The sequence below is a fragment of the Cimex lectularius genome, unplaced genomic scaffold (genome assembly GCF_000648675.2).
Source record: "Cimex lectularius strain Harlan isolate CLEC.00 unplaced genomic scaffold, Clec_2.1 scaffold3, whole genome shotgun sequence".
NCBI lineage: Eukaryota > Metazoa > Arthropoda > Insecta > Hemiptera > Cimicidae > Cimex > Cimex lectularius.
The window spans coordinates 3761706-3779236 of NW_019392688.1; the positions used below are offsets into that span (position 1 = coordinate 3761706).

Sequence of the window (17531 nt, forward strand, 5' to 3'; positions counted from 1 at the left end):
GTCAGTGCCTTTAGAACCAAAATTTGTACAGATAAAATGTGTAAAAATTGTAGAAATATTTCTTTTTTTAATCGTTGAATATTTATTTTAGTGCATTATTTTTACGACTGGAATTTGAAAAAAAAAAAAAAAAAAAAAAAAAAAAAAGGCCTTTGGTCTCTGTAATCTCTGTATATGTACAAGTGACAATTCTTCGTGTGGAATCAATTGGTTTGTGCATGTTTTTTTTGTTTTTTTAATTTTTAATGACAAGGTTACATTTTATTCTAATTTCACTTAGTTAAAAAATAAAAAATTGAGTGAAGAATTTCAATAAATTTTCAAGCTTTATAAAAAAACTATAAATGCAGAACACACTCTAAACAAAGAAATAATTAGAGAATCTTTTCATTTTATTTATTTATTTTTAAATTCCGACATCACTGATAAATACAACTGATTTATTTTTAAAAAAAAGAAAAAAGAAAAGCTAAATAGTTAACTACCTACGATCCATTAAAAAACAAGTTTCTCTCACTCTTTCTTTCTCATTATACAAAAATACAAGGAACATTTGAAAGAATAAATTGCTAGAAGTCTTAGTTTGATGATTGTAAAAGCAATGAGGTTATTTTACTACTAACAAGAATCACTAAATGAAGATAATAAATCTGATCTGATAGAAAGAGTTCATTTTTGTTATTTACTTCACCAACTACAACAACCTGTTCTCCAGGATACTTCCAATAGGAATTTTTAAAAAATAAAAATTAAAAGTTAAGAAAATTAAAACAGTCTTTGGAAGTTTTTTTTTTTTACATTTCATTTTTTTACATTTAATGCATTCCATTTAAAATAAAACTTTAAAATGACCATTATAGTTATGAAAATTTCAACGTTTTTTAGACGAGTCAACATAATTATATTTAAGAAAGCCCTCATCCACAGGCCAAAATGAGATTTTTGGTTTTTTAGTATCTTAGGATGAATATGAACAAAACTTTTTTTTTTAAACTGCAGTACCAATCATTCAAAAAATGTTAGCAGACCCAGCACCGCTATGGCATGAGGGGTGGGTTTTTTAAATGTTCTTTCTCCTAGTGCCAAGCAAGTCCATCTTGCAAAAAAAAGGTTGTACGAATCACGGTCCAAAAATTAATAATTAATAGCAAAAAGGTTCTTAAATGAAATAAATTAGCTTTCAAATAACAATTAAAACAAATAAAAGAAGTCAAAGAAATCTTATCAGTTCCTGGCTGTAGAGAAATCCCTAGAACCATAGAGGTATGAGGATGAGGGTTCAGTTGGGTCTGCTGGCACTTTACAAATTAATACATAACTTGGGGGGGGGGGGCTGCGGTAGCCGAGTGGTTAAGGCGTCAAGACTCTCAGCTAGTAGATCCTGCAGTTGTGGGTTCGATTCCCACCACTGATCTGGACTTTTTTTTAATGCCTAAGATGATGGTGGCCGCAATTGAAAGAAAGTGGCGTGGCACTCATCAGGTCTGGGGCGGGATCGGACCTGAGCGACCCTGAATTTGGTCCCAACCCCCTTGAAAAATGAGTCTCTTTGATGGAAGAATGCTGCACACTGAGGGGCTCAAAGGCACACGTGACGTGTATTGCAAGCCCCCCCCCCCCAAAAAAAAAAAAAATTGGAGCCAAGAATGTAGAACAATGAGCTGTAGTATACATCTGCAGAGCTCAGAAGGAACTCCTCCAGTTCTTATCCATAGTAAGAAAAAAAAGGGATAATGATTCATAATGAGTATGAATTGTAAGGTTTAGATTTTTTTTTAAACATAGCATTATTTAAAAGTTTCAATTCTGACTCATTCCTTTTAATATTTTCAATCGATACCGGCTTAATTATAAAAACGAGCGGCATACAAAAATTACCACAATTCCTTAAATAAATCCCTCTTCAACATAACAAGACTAGTTGCAAAAACTGGCATTCATATTTGAAAAAAAAAAAAAATACAGTCATAACTTCTATTGTATAAAATAACAGTTGAATGTGTTAAAAGTGTTGAGGTTCGCCCGCTTTAATATCACATCAACAACATTTATCACAACAGTTTACCTTAAAAATTAAAAAAAAAAAAAAGTAATAAAAAGCTAATGAGGACTCAATCAATTATTGTCAATTTATTAACTTTTTAAAAAAATATTTAGGTTATTTTTCTACTTCTTTACTTGAGAAATGGATGAATTCAAAGATTATTTTGTCATAATATATAAATGTAATTTTATAAACTTATAAACACTCACGTGTGGTGAAAATTTTCATGTTCAACTAGTGTACATAAAATATAAATCACACAAATTTTCAGTCGACTTGTTTGAACCTTTGTTAAGTATTTCAGTGAGGAATACTATCAAAGAGTGTTTAGCAATACTATCTTATTATCTATAAAACATTAAAAAAAAAAAACTATCTGATTTTACCATAAAAAAAAGGACATTTACAGATCTGAAAACATAGCTTAAGGTAGAAGGCTTAAACTCCTGTCTTACCATATTAAAAAACCCTGTTTGTTTTACCTTTATAAAAAAAAAAAAAAAAAAAATAATAACAATAAAAAGGAGTAGACAATAAAATTAAATTGCTTCGATAAAAAGGAAAGGCCACAGAAGAAATGGAATCCCATTGTTTAGCATTGTGGAAGTACGAAGGTTGGTTTTTAAATCGTAAGAAAAATTAAAAACTTGGTATGGTTATGTTGCTCACGATCCATGGGAAAACCATACTTGCAACGATCCCCGAGGCGATGCCAGTTATGAGACTCGCAGCGCCGAACATGCTTGCCACATAAGAATGTTCTGCGCCTACAGACCTAAAAAAAAATAATTAAAGAATATTTTCTTGACATTGATGGTTGTAAATAGTGAGAAATGCACAGTCACGATCTCCTCTTGCCATTTTAACATTAACATGTTGACTGCATCATGCTAACATTCCTGGGTGAGTTGGACACTTGATCTGAGTCTTTTTTGTACCTACATAATTCTGTTCTGAATGCCAAGGGGTGCCTTAGAAAGGGAAAACTGGCTATAGTCGTTTCATTTTTTCCCCCAACTACACTGCCCATTAAAAAAGATACCTTTTTAAATGTTTTCCTAGCTTCAATCATTCACCAATAAATTCAAAAATTCAGTAACATGTTAATTTTTACAAAAACTTCAAATTGAGCTGTGGAACCAGGAAATCATATTTTGAGCGGCGCCCTATAGTAATCAATAGAAAATTTTAATAAACTTTCAATTGGTCTCCTTCCACTTTGCCCGATTTCTCAACCGTTTTCGAGTTATTCGCAATTTTTGGGCAAAAAACATTTTTTTTACACTCATGGAAAAAACCATTCACTCCCTCTCCTGATTTTACTATATATAAATTTACTGTTCCAATATTTCATTCGAACAGTAGAACAGCCGCAACACCTTTGAAATGGGAAGGAAAAGTTGAATTTCCGTGATGAGGTAAAAAAATGGTTATCGATAGCAGAATCATTCTGCATCCCAAAAGTTCAAAGTAAGAAAAAGTAAGGGTTGTCGATTCCCTGTTCATGTTTTTGAATAAGTCCTCAGAACAAAAATTGTAGAGCTAAAATTTGTGAAAACATGACTGTTCAAAATTTATGCGTTCTCAGAAATCGGGAGAGATAGTGATTGTTTTTTAATTAAAATTTCCCATCAATTGCTATAGGGCGCTGCTCGAAGGACGATTTCCTGGCTTCCCAGCCCAATTTGAACTTTTCGTAAAAAGTGCAAAAATTAACGTTTCCGAATTTTTGAATTTACTGATGAATGACTGAAGCTAAGAAAACATTTAAAAAGCCATCTTGTTCAGGGCAGGTCTGAGACTTAAAAGGCTGATATGCATTTTCAAAGTTGGCCATTTTTCATGCAAAACTCAGGTGGTCACTTTTTTTTTATTGAGCAATGTAGAAGGGATTTTTTATTTATTTATTTTTTATTTGTGAAAACCACTTAATTTTCTTTTCTGTGTATGTGTTTAGTATTTTAATTAATTATTTACCCATTTTATATGATTATGTAAAAAAAAAGAAAAATTGTAGGAAGTTAAAACGACTGCTATTCACAGTTGATGGTCTGCAAAGTTCCATGCTGAATTCCTTTGGGTCCGTATTTACTCGCGGGTTTGTAAACTATTTAAAAAATATTTCGGCATTGTGAGGAACTAGATACTTCTTTTTTTCAGTTCCCTGTAAAGCTCAAAGGCATATGAGTAACTTCGCCTGTAAATATCGACGAATAAGTTATCCAGTTTCACGGGTTCAACAAGAGTTCCTCACTGAAGATGGCGCAATGCCAAAACGCATTTGAACAGTTCAACATACCCACGAATGAAGCTGGATGGTTAGGGATGGATAAATAAATGTTCTCTGGGTTGCCTATTTCATTTACTTAGCACTGTTATTGGAGGGGGGCACAGTAATTTATATTATCTAGATAAAAGTAAATTTAAAAAATCATTATTTTAAAGTATTAGAGAGCTAATTCATGTTATAAATTGGGTTCCTCTGTGCCAAAATGGTCAAGCTTAGGCCACAGTCAACATGTTAAATTGATTATCTGATAGACCAGAAGGCAAATCAGACAATCAAATGCAATCAACTTTAAATAATATATAATTTAAATAATATAATACACACCCTGGGCAATACATCATTGCAACTGCAGAAAAGTAACCGTTGGATATTCCCAAAATAATACCTAGTGACAAATAAGCCCAGTCGTTATTTATAACCACGGGAATGCTCCTTTCCACACCAAGCGGGCGGTAGTTGCACAATAGGAACAATGGGATCAACATGTATCTCAAAACAACTGGAATCCAAAGTCGTTTCGGTCCTGGCTAAAAAAAAAAAAGAAACCAGCAATCATATTATTCTATGTGTTATTGAGATCGGTAATTATAATTTTTAGACATTATAACTATAATGCCAGATTTGAAAATCAATTACACAAAATTAATTATTGCAATAAAGATTTTATTGATTATTAAAAATAATGTGTGGTGTTTAGTGACGGTTAGCCAATGATTATTTGGAGATCGTGAGGTGTGGTCTGGTGTGGTTTGGTAGGTTTCAGAAAAACATTTTCTTTATCGTGCCAACATTTCGATATTCATTGAGATCATCTTCAGGGCCTGGGATTTATAAACATTGTTTAAATTTTACAAATACATGTAGGATGTGCAAAAAATGAATTTATGCAAGAAAATTTTAGATTCAATCAAAGTATTTGTACTCACTCAAAGTGTTTGTTTTCTAGCTATTAATTTATGCAATGCTAGAAAATTTTAGATTAAAAAAATTAATTTATACAATGCTAGAAAATTTTAGATTCAATCAAAGTATTTGTACTCTCTCAGTGTTTGTTTTCTGTGTAGATTTTAGATTTAAAAAAAAATGCTAGAATATTTTAAATTTAAAAAAAAATTAATTTATACAATGCTAGAGAACTTTAGATTTAAAAAAAAAAATTATGCAATGCTAGAAAATTTTAGATTAAAAAAATGAATATATACAATGCTAGAAAATTTTAGACTCAATCAAAGTATTTGTACTCTCTCAGTGTTTGTTTTCTGTGTAGATTTTAGATTTAAAAAAACGTATATACAATGCTAGAATATTTTAGATTTAAAAAAATTAATTTATACAATGCTAGAGAACTTTAGATTAAAAAAAAAAATATGCAATGCTAGAAATTTTTAGATTAGAAAAATGAATTTATACAATGCTAGAAAATTTTAGATTCAATCAAAGTATTTGTACTCTCTCAGTGTTTGTTTTCTGTGTAGATTTTAGATTTAAAAAAAAAAAAAGTATATACAATGCTAGAATATTTTAGATTTTAAAAAAATTAATTTATACAATGCTAGAGAACTTTAGATTTAAAAAAAAAATTATGCAATGCTAGAAAATTTTAGATTGAAAAAATGAATTTATACAATGCTAGAAAATTTTAGACTCAATCAAAGTATTTGTACTCACTCAGTGTTTGTTTTCTGTGTAGATTTTAGATTAAAAAAAAAAAAAATACAATGCTAGAATATTTTAGATTAAAAAAAATAATAATAATTTATCATAATTTATGCAATGCTAGAAAATTTTAGATTTTAGATTAAAAAAATGAATTTATACAATGCTAGAAAATTTTAGACTCAATCAAAGTATTTGTACTCTCTCAGTGTTTGTTTTCTGTGTAGATTTTAGATTAAAAAAAGCGTATATACAATGCTAGAATATTTTAGATTTAAACCTCTTGAACCAACGAACAGTGGTAGGACTATTAAATATTGATCGGTAGGATGCTCCTCCTTTACTCCTGTTATACCAGGCAATCCATTTGTTGTTCCACACGGAGCTCAGCAAACGCTTGGCATCCAGTCTTGGAAGCCTGATGAACCGTTTCATTTCCTTTTATGCTAATGTGTGCTCTACTCCAGCAGAAGATGACAGTTTTGTTTGCTACTCTTTAGGTCATGTGTCTTCTTTATTAATTCACTCAAAATATAGTCACTTTTTGAATTTGTACTGAAGTTTTCAATTTGTGCTATGGTGCTTTTGCTGTCCGTGATAAGGCAAAATGTAGAACTGTCTACTTTACTTAAGTGGTCTAGAGCTTTAATTATGGCATATAGTTCGGCAGTGAAAATCGAAACTGTGTCTGGCAACCGGTAGAGTTCGGAAATATTAAGCACAGTGCTAGAAAATTTTAGATTCAATCGAAGTATTTGTACTCTCTCAAAGTGTTTGTTTTCCGTGTAGATGTGTCATTCTTGCATGTCGTGTTGAGAGTGCCAGTGACACCAATATCTCACTGGCACTCTCAACACGACACGCAAGAATGGCACAATTACGCAGAAAGCAAACACTTTGAGTGAGTAGAAATAATTTGATTGAATATAAAAAAGTAAATATTTTTTGCATTGTATAAATTCACTTTTTGTCCACATCTTACATGTATTTGTTAAATTTAAACAATGTTTGTAAATCCCAGGCTCTGAAGATGATCTCAATAAATATCGAAACGTTGGCACGATAAAGAAAATGTTTTTCTGAAACCTATGTCACACCAGACTGCACCTCATGATCTCCAAAAGATTATTCTATGTTAAATCAACTTGTACAGTGTATTTACCCAACAGCCGAACCTCGGCAAGAAACTCCCGACCATGGCAGAAAAATTGAACGTCAAAAAGCACATAACATCGACATAATACTTATCCGGAATAATAAAATCCGGGTCAGATTTTTTAACATCTGAAACAAATTAACATTAGATATGTTTTTATCTCATCTATTGTATTTTATTGTAAAAAAAATTCTGTTATATTTTTATATAAATTGAAATATTGCTGGTTTATAATGACAACCTGAATCAACAGTCGGGAATAGAGCGAGGGTCAAGAAGAAGACCAAAAAAACATTCAGGCACTGGGGATACGCCTGTTTGAATATTTTCCAGTAAGGGATACTCTCTGTTTTGTTCGAGTTGTCCTTAAGCCGCTTCTGGATCTCTTTCTGACTCATCAGCTCATGATATTTATAAAAACGCTGGGGAAAAAAAATATATATATAAAACAAAAAAGCTGTAAAAATTATAAAACAAGTTCTGACTTACGTTTAGAGGAAGAGCGAAATATGTATCGAAACAAAGGGACAGGATGAAAAGTGCGCAAATGAAATAATACATCGCGGCTGTTTTTGCGTTCGGAGCGATCGCGATCGATATTATACTCATGACCGAAGACAAAGTGCCGCTGACATTCTGCAAAATAATTAAATCATAAATATCAAAAGTTTCAACACAGAATTATTCAACATACCGAGCCTAAAACAATTACGCCTGTGTACTTTGGAGGCAGCTTAGCCGCCAGACCGTAAAACGTGTTCTGGTAAATACCGTTCGCCACTGAAAAACAAACTTTTATCACCTGAACAAAACACATTTCAAATATGAGCTTACTGTTCAGTACGACTACGATTCCCATCGTACTCCAAAAGAAAATGCCGACCCATGATGAAGTGTCGATCATGGCGAAAACGACAGTCACGATAAATGCGATAACTTCGACGACAATACTCCATACAATTCTCGTAGTAAGTTTTCCTCTTTAAATATTAAACAATTTTTTTTAATGCATAAAAAATGTTTATTTTATTTTTTCAATTTTTTTTTTTCAAAGCATACCCAATTTGTATGAACACATTCAACCAGTTCACGATAAGGTTCGGCCCTTGAGCAGCGATTCCGACATAAGGGAGGAAATTCCCCGCATACGTCGTATTCTCCCCTGTATATTCATAGCTCAACTTATATTCAACGAAGTACTAAAAATTAAGCATATGAGATGAGTCGAATAAGAGACGGCAATATTTGAAAACAAGCAAAATTTAAGGTCTTTACATTTTTTGCATTTATGTACATATTCCATGGTAGGAGTGTCCCAATCCCATGAAGTAGTAAAATCAAATAAACAATATTAAACCTGAAAATATTGAAATATTACTTAAAAAGTAAATAAACCAATTAAAATAATTGACATACCGATCTTTGGGAGGATTTGTCTCGAGCTGGGCCTGCTCCATTGTGACCCCTTTGAAATTCAGCTCATCGTTGGTTAGATTCGTCTCCTCCCAGGCTGGAGTGAGTCTGACCGGCTCGGGCGCAAGAAAAGCCTGTTTTTCACCTGTCATAAAAAAAACAAAAACAAAACAATCAAGAATGTTTTTCATTCACTTAAGATATAGAAAGTCTGAAGGTAAACAGGATCAAAATGAAAAGACTGAGTAAACAACAAACAAAACAAAAGTTAAATCATTTTCCATAAACTTTTGCAAGTGGGCATTTTAGAAAGCCGGGACCATTTTATTATTTCAGTAAGCAATTTAGAAAATTGCCTAGCATGGAATATTTCAGAAAAAAAAATTAAATACAATTCAAAGAACTGGCTGATGACATAATAAATAAACAAACAGGTTTAACCCAAATGGATTAAATATTGATGTTTTGTTAATAAAACATCTCAAGTCAATCAAGTTTCAATCCTTTTTACAATTATTCATTCTCTCTTTACCTTCAATACCTAACACCTCGGTCTTTCAGGCAGAGGTCTGGGCCATCAATGTTTGCTGCAGAACACTCATGGATAACAAGATTAAGGGAAAAGATATTAAATTTTTTTCCGACAGTCAGGCTAGTCTTAAATCTTTACAAAAAGAGTTATCAACATCTAGGCTGGTAGAGGAAACCGTTGAACTCATTAATAGGATTCCTACCAGGTACGAGAATAGGGTAACCCTCATATGGATACCTGCTCATAAGGGGCACTATGGCAATGAGGAGGCGGACAGCCTGGCCAAAGAAGGATTAAATACTGTGTTTGTCGGGCCACAACCGGTATTACCCCACTATCTAAGCACAGCGAAAGAGAGTATAAGTTGCTGGGGCATGAAACAATTCCTTAAAGAATGGAATATGTCCCCGGATGCAGGCAATCGAAGGAGTTTCTGAAGGAAATCAAACCTAAAGAAGCGAAATGGTTACTCTCTAACTCTAGGAGGGGAATAAGGAGGTTGATAGGTATCCTAACGGGCCATTGCTCCTTGAGAAGACACCTCTTCATAATGGGTACTCTACCAGACCCCTTCTGCCGCTTCTGCGAAACAAAAGAAGAAACGGCTCGACACTACCTTGCAGAATGCGATAGGTATGCTAGGGAAAGATTTGATACTTTCGAAGGAAAGGACATAACCAAAACACTCCCCGGGATAAAATGGTCCACAATCCTGGGGTTTGTGAATAGGTCCAAAAGGTTTATGCAGGACTCGTGAGCCGACCAGGTCCCGGACCTTGTAGGGATGGGGTACGGGCCTACCTACGCTTTTAACCCCTTGGGTCCTGGTCGCCCGCCCTGCATAATATATATATACCTCACTACCACTTCATTTTTAGCCTTTCATTATGAACAATAAATAAAAAAATACACACACAAACATATTAATTATAAAATTAATTTTACGTTTTAATAACATACCTATTTTACCATTGGCAGATGTGTTTATTATATTAGCCTTTGAATGATCTGTGAGGAGTAGTTGTTCCTCGGGCATCACGTTGTGCCCTCTCTTATTACTCGGGGTGTTCATCCTGAAACATAAGCATTACAATTTATTAAATTTATTATTAGGTAAACAAATTTGATATGTAATTTGGGCTTCTTTCTGTGGTTGGGTGGTTTCTGATCCATCCTGGTCTGTTTTATTCAAACGGTTTCGATCTGCAGGGCAAATTTACACGTTTTGCTATCTTCAAGGATTTGTTTGATTTTGTTTAGCTTAGCGTGAATTACTCGTCAATTAAAGAAGAAAAGGGAAGAACGTTCAAGCTGGCGTGGAAAGTAAAGATTGGTCTCGGAATAGTCAGACATCTAGACCTCAACCACCGAGGCCAAATCTGTATCTTAAGTGCTTTGCAAAAATTTTAATTTTTGTCGTTTGTTTTTCTTGATAATAGCTCTATATTTATCCAGCATGGACAAGTTGATGGGAAATGGCAAATCACAGCCCTGATTACATAAAGGCGATAAAATAATCTATTTCCCATTCAAGCTGGATTTGAATATTGGCATATCCCATGAACCGCGGTGGCTAGTTAGGGCGTCCAACTCGTATTTACTATGTTAACGGTCTTGGGTTCAAAACACGGCATCTGACATGGCTTTTCAATTGAGAATAGCACGAAAGAAGTATTGTAAAGTGGTTTGACCCCTTATCCACAACACACTGGTAATTTGACGTTAAGCCCTCCTGTACGGCAAGAATTATTTTACTACTAACTGTACTGAACAGCTGTCGACAGTCAACCCAAAGGCCTTAAATAAAGCAATAACATTAAACCGACTGTTGAGATTAAACATCATTGAGTTAAAAACTATCAAACTTTGCCCAGTTCAATTTACAAGTACACAACCAACCACTGAAGATGGCAAAAAGCCAAAATGTTTCTGATAAACCAAACTACATTTAGACTGAATTCTATTTTGGCATTTTTTTGTCTCGTTTGAATATATAAGCAAAGAATTTAAAAAAGACCTATTAACAATTAATTTAGTCTTTTATAGATAAAATACATCATAAAAATTGAAATAAGTCTACCTCGTTGATTCAACCCTTTGTGTCTCGCTACCCAAATCAGAATGCACACTTGTATGCGCATTTATTTTGATTAAATTGAGTTTTTTTAATTTTACAGTGAGATTGTACGATTTATCTCCGTATTAAGGGTTTTAAATTAACGATATCTGATAAACAGTAACCTTGTGTAATCAATTTATATTTAATTATAGACACATTTCTCTGTATTTAAATTAATCTTGTAATTTTTTTAAGCAATCCATTAAGAAGATAAATGCCATTACTATAAATCTTAATTCATATCACTTCGCCTGAAGCTATCTAAATTGGAATATTTATAATGAATTCATTTATCGTATGCAATATCAAATGATAACTTACAATAAATTCACGACTTATTTCCCTTTGAAAGGAAAAAGCTGTGCAATGATTATAAATATATCTAGACACTTTATTTCAATTGGTCTTCACACAAATCCCATACGAATCGAGCCATTAGGTAGAAAAACTAATATTGGAAATCAGGTCGAGTGTTGTATTTGCGATAAAGCCTAGAGAGAAGGGAAAAAAAAGTAACGGTGTGAAACACTCACCATTTCATAAACGTCGCCTAAATGGAACACAGGCGAAGGATAAAAAAAATCTCTAGCAATTTAATTTAAATTTTTGAAACAGGACACCGCTATCTTAAAGCGAATAAATAAAACTTATCTACCCCATTGTAAATATTTTGCATTTAGAAAGATATGTTTTACAATTTTACAACATGCTTTAAATTTGTGCTAACAGTGAAAAAAAAATCGCTTCATGCGATCGTAAAACAAGGGGATTGTAAATGATAAAAAGAATTTTATTTGATCCACTTAGAATGACATCTCACTAAACACGATAATGCCCTAAAGACTTGATAACACTTTACAAAGCAGGATACAATCAAGGACTGTAGTGGACAATTCTATTGAATGTAAAATATAACAATCGCGTACGAAACTATACGATATCAAGATTTTGTCACAGATATAAAGACATTTATATAATTTCTACCCTTTCGTGACATAATTGACATGAAAAGACTTACCTTTTTATTTATGTTTGTTAAAAGTCCTATCATTTGCCCAAATCCAATGATCTTTCTCCTTCATGTGATCCTATTATGTAAGTGACACAAGAGACAGAAGGAAATTGATTTTTTAAAACAAATTAGTACTTTTGATTAATTCAAATATTCTCTTTCTTTGTTTAATATACAATATTTGTTCATTAACGACATCTCAAAATGCTTTGAATTCATAAAATATAAACTATTTGCTGATGACCTGAAATTTTTCAACGTGATAGATTCTAGTCTAGACTGATAATTTGCAATGTGGTATTAATAATCTTATTAATAGAAATTACTTGGTGCTCAATAGAAAGAAATGTTATTCCTTTAAATTTTATTTACTAAAAAATTCTATTAATTATTCTTATCGTATAAATGATGTGAAATTAAGTTCACTTGATAGTACAAAGGACTTAGGTGTTGTATTTCACCACAAACTTTAATTTAACTTACATATCAATGTGATAGTCAATAAAGAATTTAAACTATTGGGTTTTCTAAGGAGAAATACATCTGACTTCACTAACATAAGTTGTTTAAAAGTGTTTTATTTTTCTTTGGTTAGATCTGTACTTGAGTACAACTCCCAGAATGGTCACCCCAATATAAAAAATCAATTCATGACATTGAAAAAATGCAGAATAAAATCATAAAATACTGTACATTTAAAGTCCGTTTAACCATAGATGACACTGTTACTATTCCTGTGCTACAGACCAAATTTTCCATGTTATCTCTGGAAGCAAGAAGGAACACCAGTGACTTAACTTTCATTCTTCCTATTCAAAATTGTAACAACCAAGTTGACACCATATTGTTAAATAGAAATGTGTGGTGATTAGTGACCGTTTGTCGATAATTATTCGAAAATCGTGAGATGCGGTCTGGTGTGATGTAGGTTTCAGAAAAACATTTTATTTATTGTGCCAACGTTTCAAGCATTATTGAGATCTTCTTCAGGCCTGGGGTTGGATGATCTCATTCACTGGGATTTAAACATTGTTTAAATTTAACAAATACATGTAGGATGTGAAAAAAAATGAATTTATACAATACTAGAAAATTTTAGATTCAATCAAAGTATTTGTACTCACTCAAAGTGTTTGTTTTCCACTCGGACACTAACTTCCCATCTCAACCACACCTTTTGAATTTTCCCTCCTTTTTGCCATTTTTCAAATGTGTAAGGTTTTTATCTCAACTAAAAACCTTAATTAATTGTAATATATTAATTGGTCAAGCGGACCACGAAATTAGTGAATTTAATATTATTTAAGTAGAATAAGAGGGGGATTGTTTGAATTTAATGTGTGTGAATTAGTCTGAGTAAAAATCCGATGCTGTTCTTTTCACACCGAGACTCTACTAGCGTGAAGTGTTGAAGGTTTCGAGTGAAAATGACAGGATTGGAGTTACCAGAAAGAACTGCTGTACCATCTGCAAATGTGAGTGTGGTCGTATGGTTTCAACTGTATGACCCTGGTATGTTCAGGACACTACCCTGAGGAACACCAGCATGGATACGGAAATATTCAGAAAAAAAATGTTATACAAAAACTGAATCTCTATTGAAGGTCTAAAATTTAAATATCACAATCGGTAAAAGTCGGTTTTTTTTTTACTTATCCAGTTTTGCCCCTAGGGTTGCTCAATCTCAATAACGATTGTTTGATAATGTCTTGACTTGACAAGCAGTCTAATCAAGTCAACAACTTGGTATTTTCTATTTACAACCTAGGCCAAAGTTCAAATTGTATCTTAATCTAAATCATTATGTTGAAATTCAATTAATTAGGGGTTTTTATGTAGATCAATTGAAAACCATTTTGGAGGATTTCTAATAACATCCAAATTTATTTTAATTAATTATACTTTTTTTTATCTCAAATCTGAGATGAAAAGCCAGTGACACGTGTGGGATTAACCATGACCTTTCAGCTGACAGTGGTTTCAAATCCCTCTCATGACAATGGCTTTTTCCATGTCAACCAAGATCTTACATAAAAAAAGTTTAATTAATTAAAATAATTAATACATTGGCTTATTACTACTAAATAAATATATGTATCAAAATTTGTTTAAAAACCCAACAAATTACTGACATCAAACAATTTCTAGGCTCTTTTTCAGGATGCTTAACAGTTTAATTACAGCTCATAAAAAATTGTAATTGTTTGTATAGTTTAAGTGTTCCCTTAAAAAGTACAAATGAGTGTCGTTTGTATTTTAATAGGTTTTGTTAAACTGTCCCATTAAAAGACATTTCGATTGTTATAAGATAAAATTTAATTTTTTTTTCATTTAATTTTTTTTAAATTTAATCTGAATTAATTAACATTTAATTCTGTCGTTACACGTTGCAAGTTTAACGGAAATTGCATGACTCATGTTAACGCAACAATTAAATTGGCGGGAAGGCCAATTTTAAATTGGCAAATCGATTCGCGAATAAAAAATCAATAAATTTTTCCTTTGAATTTAAAAAAAAAAATTTGTACAAAAAAAATCAATCGAGTCGGAAAGAATTTAATTAAATTATAGGACTTTGTCCATCAGGATCAAAAGCATGGCACTAACCTGACAAATAAATTTCGAGCCGGTCTTTTGAGTGAAAAAATCAACGCCAACCAATCGGATCAAATCCTTTTCTGACGCTACTGCATTTTTCCACGGTCGAGTTCAATTGGCATATGCACATTTGGCGTTGATAAGGTCGAGTACCAAGCTGAACGCCGGACGTCAATTGGCGGCTGTGGCGCAGTACCGCAGGATGCAGAACTACAAACTACAAAGCAGAGATGCCGGTCCGTGGTCGGACTGGTCGGCAAAAGACTGTAGCGCTATCTGGCATAAAGTGGCGTAATCAGACTAGATGGTCAATATTTCAAACAGCAGAAACAATTCCAATTCTGAGTTGACCCTTGTCCGTTCAGAATTTCAGTTGGTTCATCCGTGCTGTAACGATACAGAAAAAAGTAAAGAAAGTAGACCCATATTCATTGGTATGGTAAGTTATTGGTAAGTATTTATTAAAACATTTTTGTATATGAACATAAAATATAAAACAAACTTAACACTCTGTGCAGTCTCACTGCACTAAATCAAAGAAAAGGCTTACCACTAAACGTACCAAGATTTACTATATCACAGATGTGTCATTTTTATTTTACAAAGCGAGTTCTAATTGATTTATTTCTACCCCCCTTCAAATTTACCTTAGCTCACGTTTTCGAACATTCAATTGTTATTTTTCAACTCTACTAGAGTGTTATTTAAAAACCTGGATATATCAACGTAAAGCATATTAGATGAAGAAGTTTTTGTAAAATTTGACAAATTTGTAGGTATTTTTTTGTAACCTCAGTAGGACATGAAATCATGACCAAAATTTTAAATTTTGTACTTTTGACATGTTCCAACTGATATTGGTTAACATTTTATGTCATTCAGATTATTGCAAAGAAGTATCTTACAGAAAATTTAGCATTCTTTCAAATGGTGTAATTGGATTTGTTGTAGTCTCAACATTTTGGAAGTTGTAAGCGTTTTTATGTGGTAAGGTAGTGAAAAGTTGAAAAAACCTAAATTGATGAATATCTTCAAAATAGAGAATTTTCAGAAATTTTCTCCTGAGCATTTTTTGCTCCAAACGATGAGTAGAATCGATTCCCTGAGTTTCGTCAGAAGGAACTGGGACACCCTGTATACCTATGTGCACCTCAACTTTCCTTTTGTGTGTGTGTGTGTGTTGTGTAAATGTGTAAAACAATTTTTGCTTGTGGTTTCTGAGAAAAAACTATGGTCTTGTTTCAAAAAAAAAAAAAAAAAAATGCTTTTTATGCACTTATTAACACTCCTATTTTTTATAATGCAAAGTATTTATTAAAACATTTGGTTAGTGAAAAAATAAAAATATCTCTCAAAACCAAAAACAAAAGTTTTTTGTATATGAACATAAAACGTTATAAAACAAACTTAACAATGTTTATATGGTGAATCCTCCTGGTCTTATTACAGACTCTAAACTTGTCAGCATGCTCATAATTAAGCTTTTAACCACTTCTTGAGTAATTTCATTCCAAATTTAACTAACATAACTTTCAGTTCAGCAAAGGTCTTACGAGGGTTATTTCTTTGTTTAATCACGTTAAATCAGACCAGGTGGTCAACATTTCAAACAGCAGAAACATTGCAATTCTGAGTTGACCTGCCAGATCCAAATTTCAATTAGTTCATCCATGCTGTAATGATACAGAAAAAAGTAAAGAAAGTAGACTCACATATTCATTGAAAGTGTTCAGATAAAAGGGACTTAATTAAAAAACTTTTTGCAAGACAAAACTTTCAAATTTAAAACTCCAAAATGTTCTTTTTATTTATTTATTTTTTTATATAATTGTTTAAAACTCAGTTCCACCATATGCTATGAAGTTATATGTACCAGATAATGTAGAAAGAGTATAAAGATTTTACCCTGATTCAGCACATGGAGCCATACTATCACTGCACTAAATTCAAACATAAAACTTATCACTCAACATACCAGGATTTAATATATATTAAATATAGAAAAGTTTCTTCTGTTTGGATGGAAAAATGAAGATTTTAGTAGGGAAATATTAAACAAATTAATTTTAAGGTAATAATTAAACAAAAATGTAAAAAGTTGTATGCAAACTTCTCCTCAGGAGGTCATTTCCTCTTGAGACACCTTATGGAATTGTACGGATGGGTTCTGTTATACAAGGCTTGGGCGAGACTATTAGGACTGATGGGAGAGATTATTATGAAACTTGGTAAATTTTTTAGGGATTATATTTTTGATAAATGGGAATTTAAGGTCGTTGTGGAGCGTAGTATTGGAAACATAATATAGAACATTCAAAAGTGATTTGAGAAGTTTAAATTGAAAGAATTGGAGACTGAATATTAACCGTTTCTCAAATTTAATTTGTATTCAAAAATAATACTAAAGTTTTTAGAAGTAGTTTTAGAAGGACGGTCAAGTGTCAGTATTGTATGTCTGAGTGGAGCTGTTTCGCAACTCCTTTTCATGTAGTACAATGATATCTATTTCCAAGTTCTTTTATTTCCTGTAATTTATTGTCGCTTGTTAGTTCCCATTTACATTGCCAAAAGTGGGACTTCTTAATTTTAAGTTTTAAAATAAGTCAAAATGGAGAAAGTAAATATTCGAATGTTGGTGTTGGAGAGCGCGAAATGTTCGATGTCATCCTTGATCGGTCGTTACTTCGCCGTGATTTGTTTTATTATAGATT

The 17531-nt window shown here is 32.3% G+C and overlaps 1 protein-coding gene across 3 annotated transcripts; it reads right to left on the reverse strand.

Moving 5' to 3' along the window:
* Positions 1 to 1405: 1405 nt before the first annotated feature.
* Positions 1406 to 15043, reverse strand: LOC106662177 (equilibrative nucleoside transporter 1). Of its 3 annotated transcripts, none has more exons than XM_024225862.1 (12): positions 14830 to 15043; positions 10052 to 10164; positions 8563 to 8704; positions 8422 to 8503; positions 8206 to 8345; positions 7981 to 8126; positions 7841 to 7926; positions 7636 to 7782; positions 7388 to 7568; positions 7153 to 7274; positions 4659 to 4861; positions 1406 to 2819 (listed from the first exon to the last, which is right to left on the reverse strand). In XM_024225862.1, exons 2-12 carry the CDS (start codon positions 10161 to 10163, stop codon positions 2684 to 2686), a joined length of 1497 nt encoding a protein of 498 aa, XP_024081630.1. In that variant the 5' UTR covers position 10164; positions 14830 to 15043; the 3' UTR covers positions 1406 to 2683. The 3 variants fall into 3 exon arrangements, with proteins under 3 accessions (XP_024081630.1, XP_014241524.1, XP_024081631.1); XM_014386038.2 differs by lacking the exon at positions 14830 to 15043 and adding an exon at positions 11744 to 11814; XM_024225863.1 differs by lacking the exon at positions 14830 to 15043 and adding an exon at positions 11172 to 11289.
* Between the last annotated feature and the right edge of the window lie 2488 nt (positions 15044 to 17531).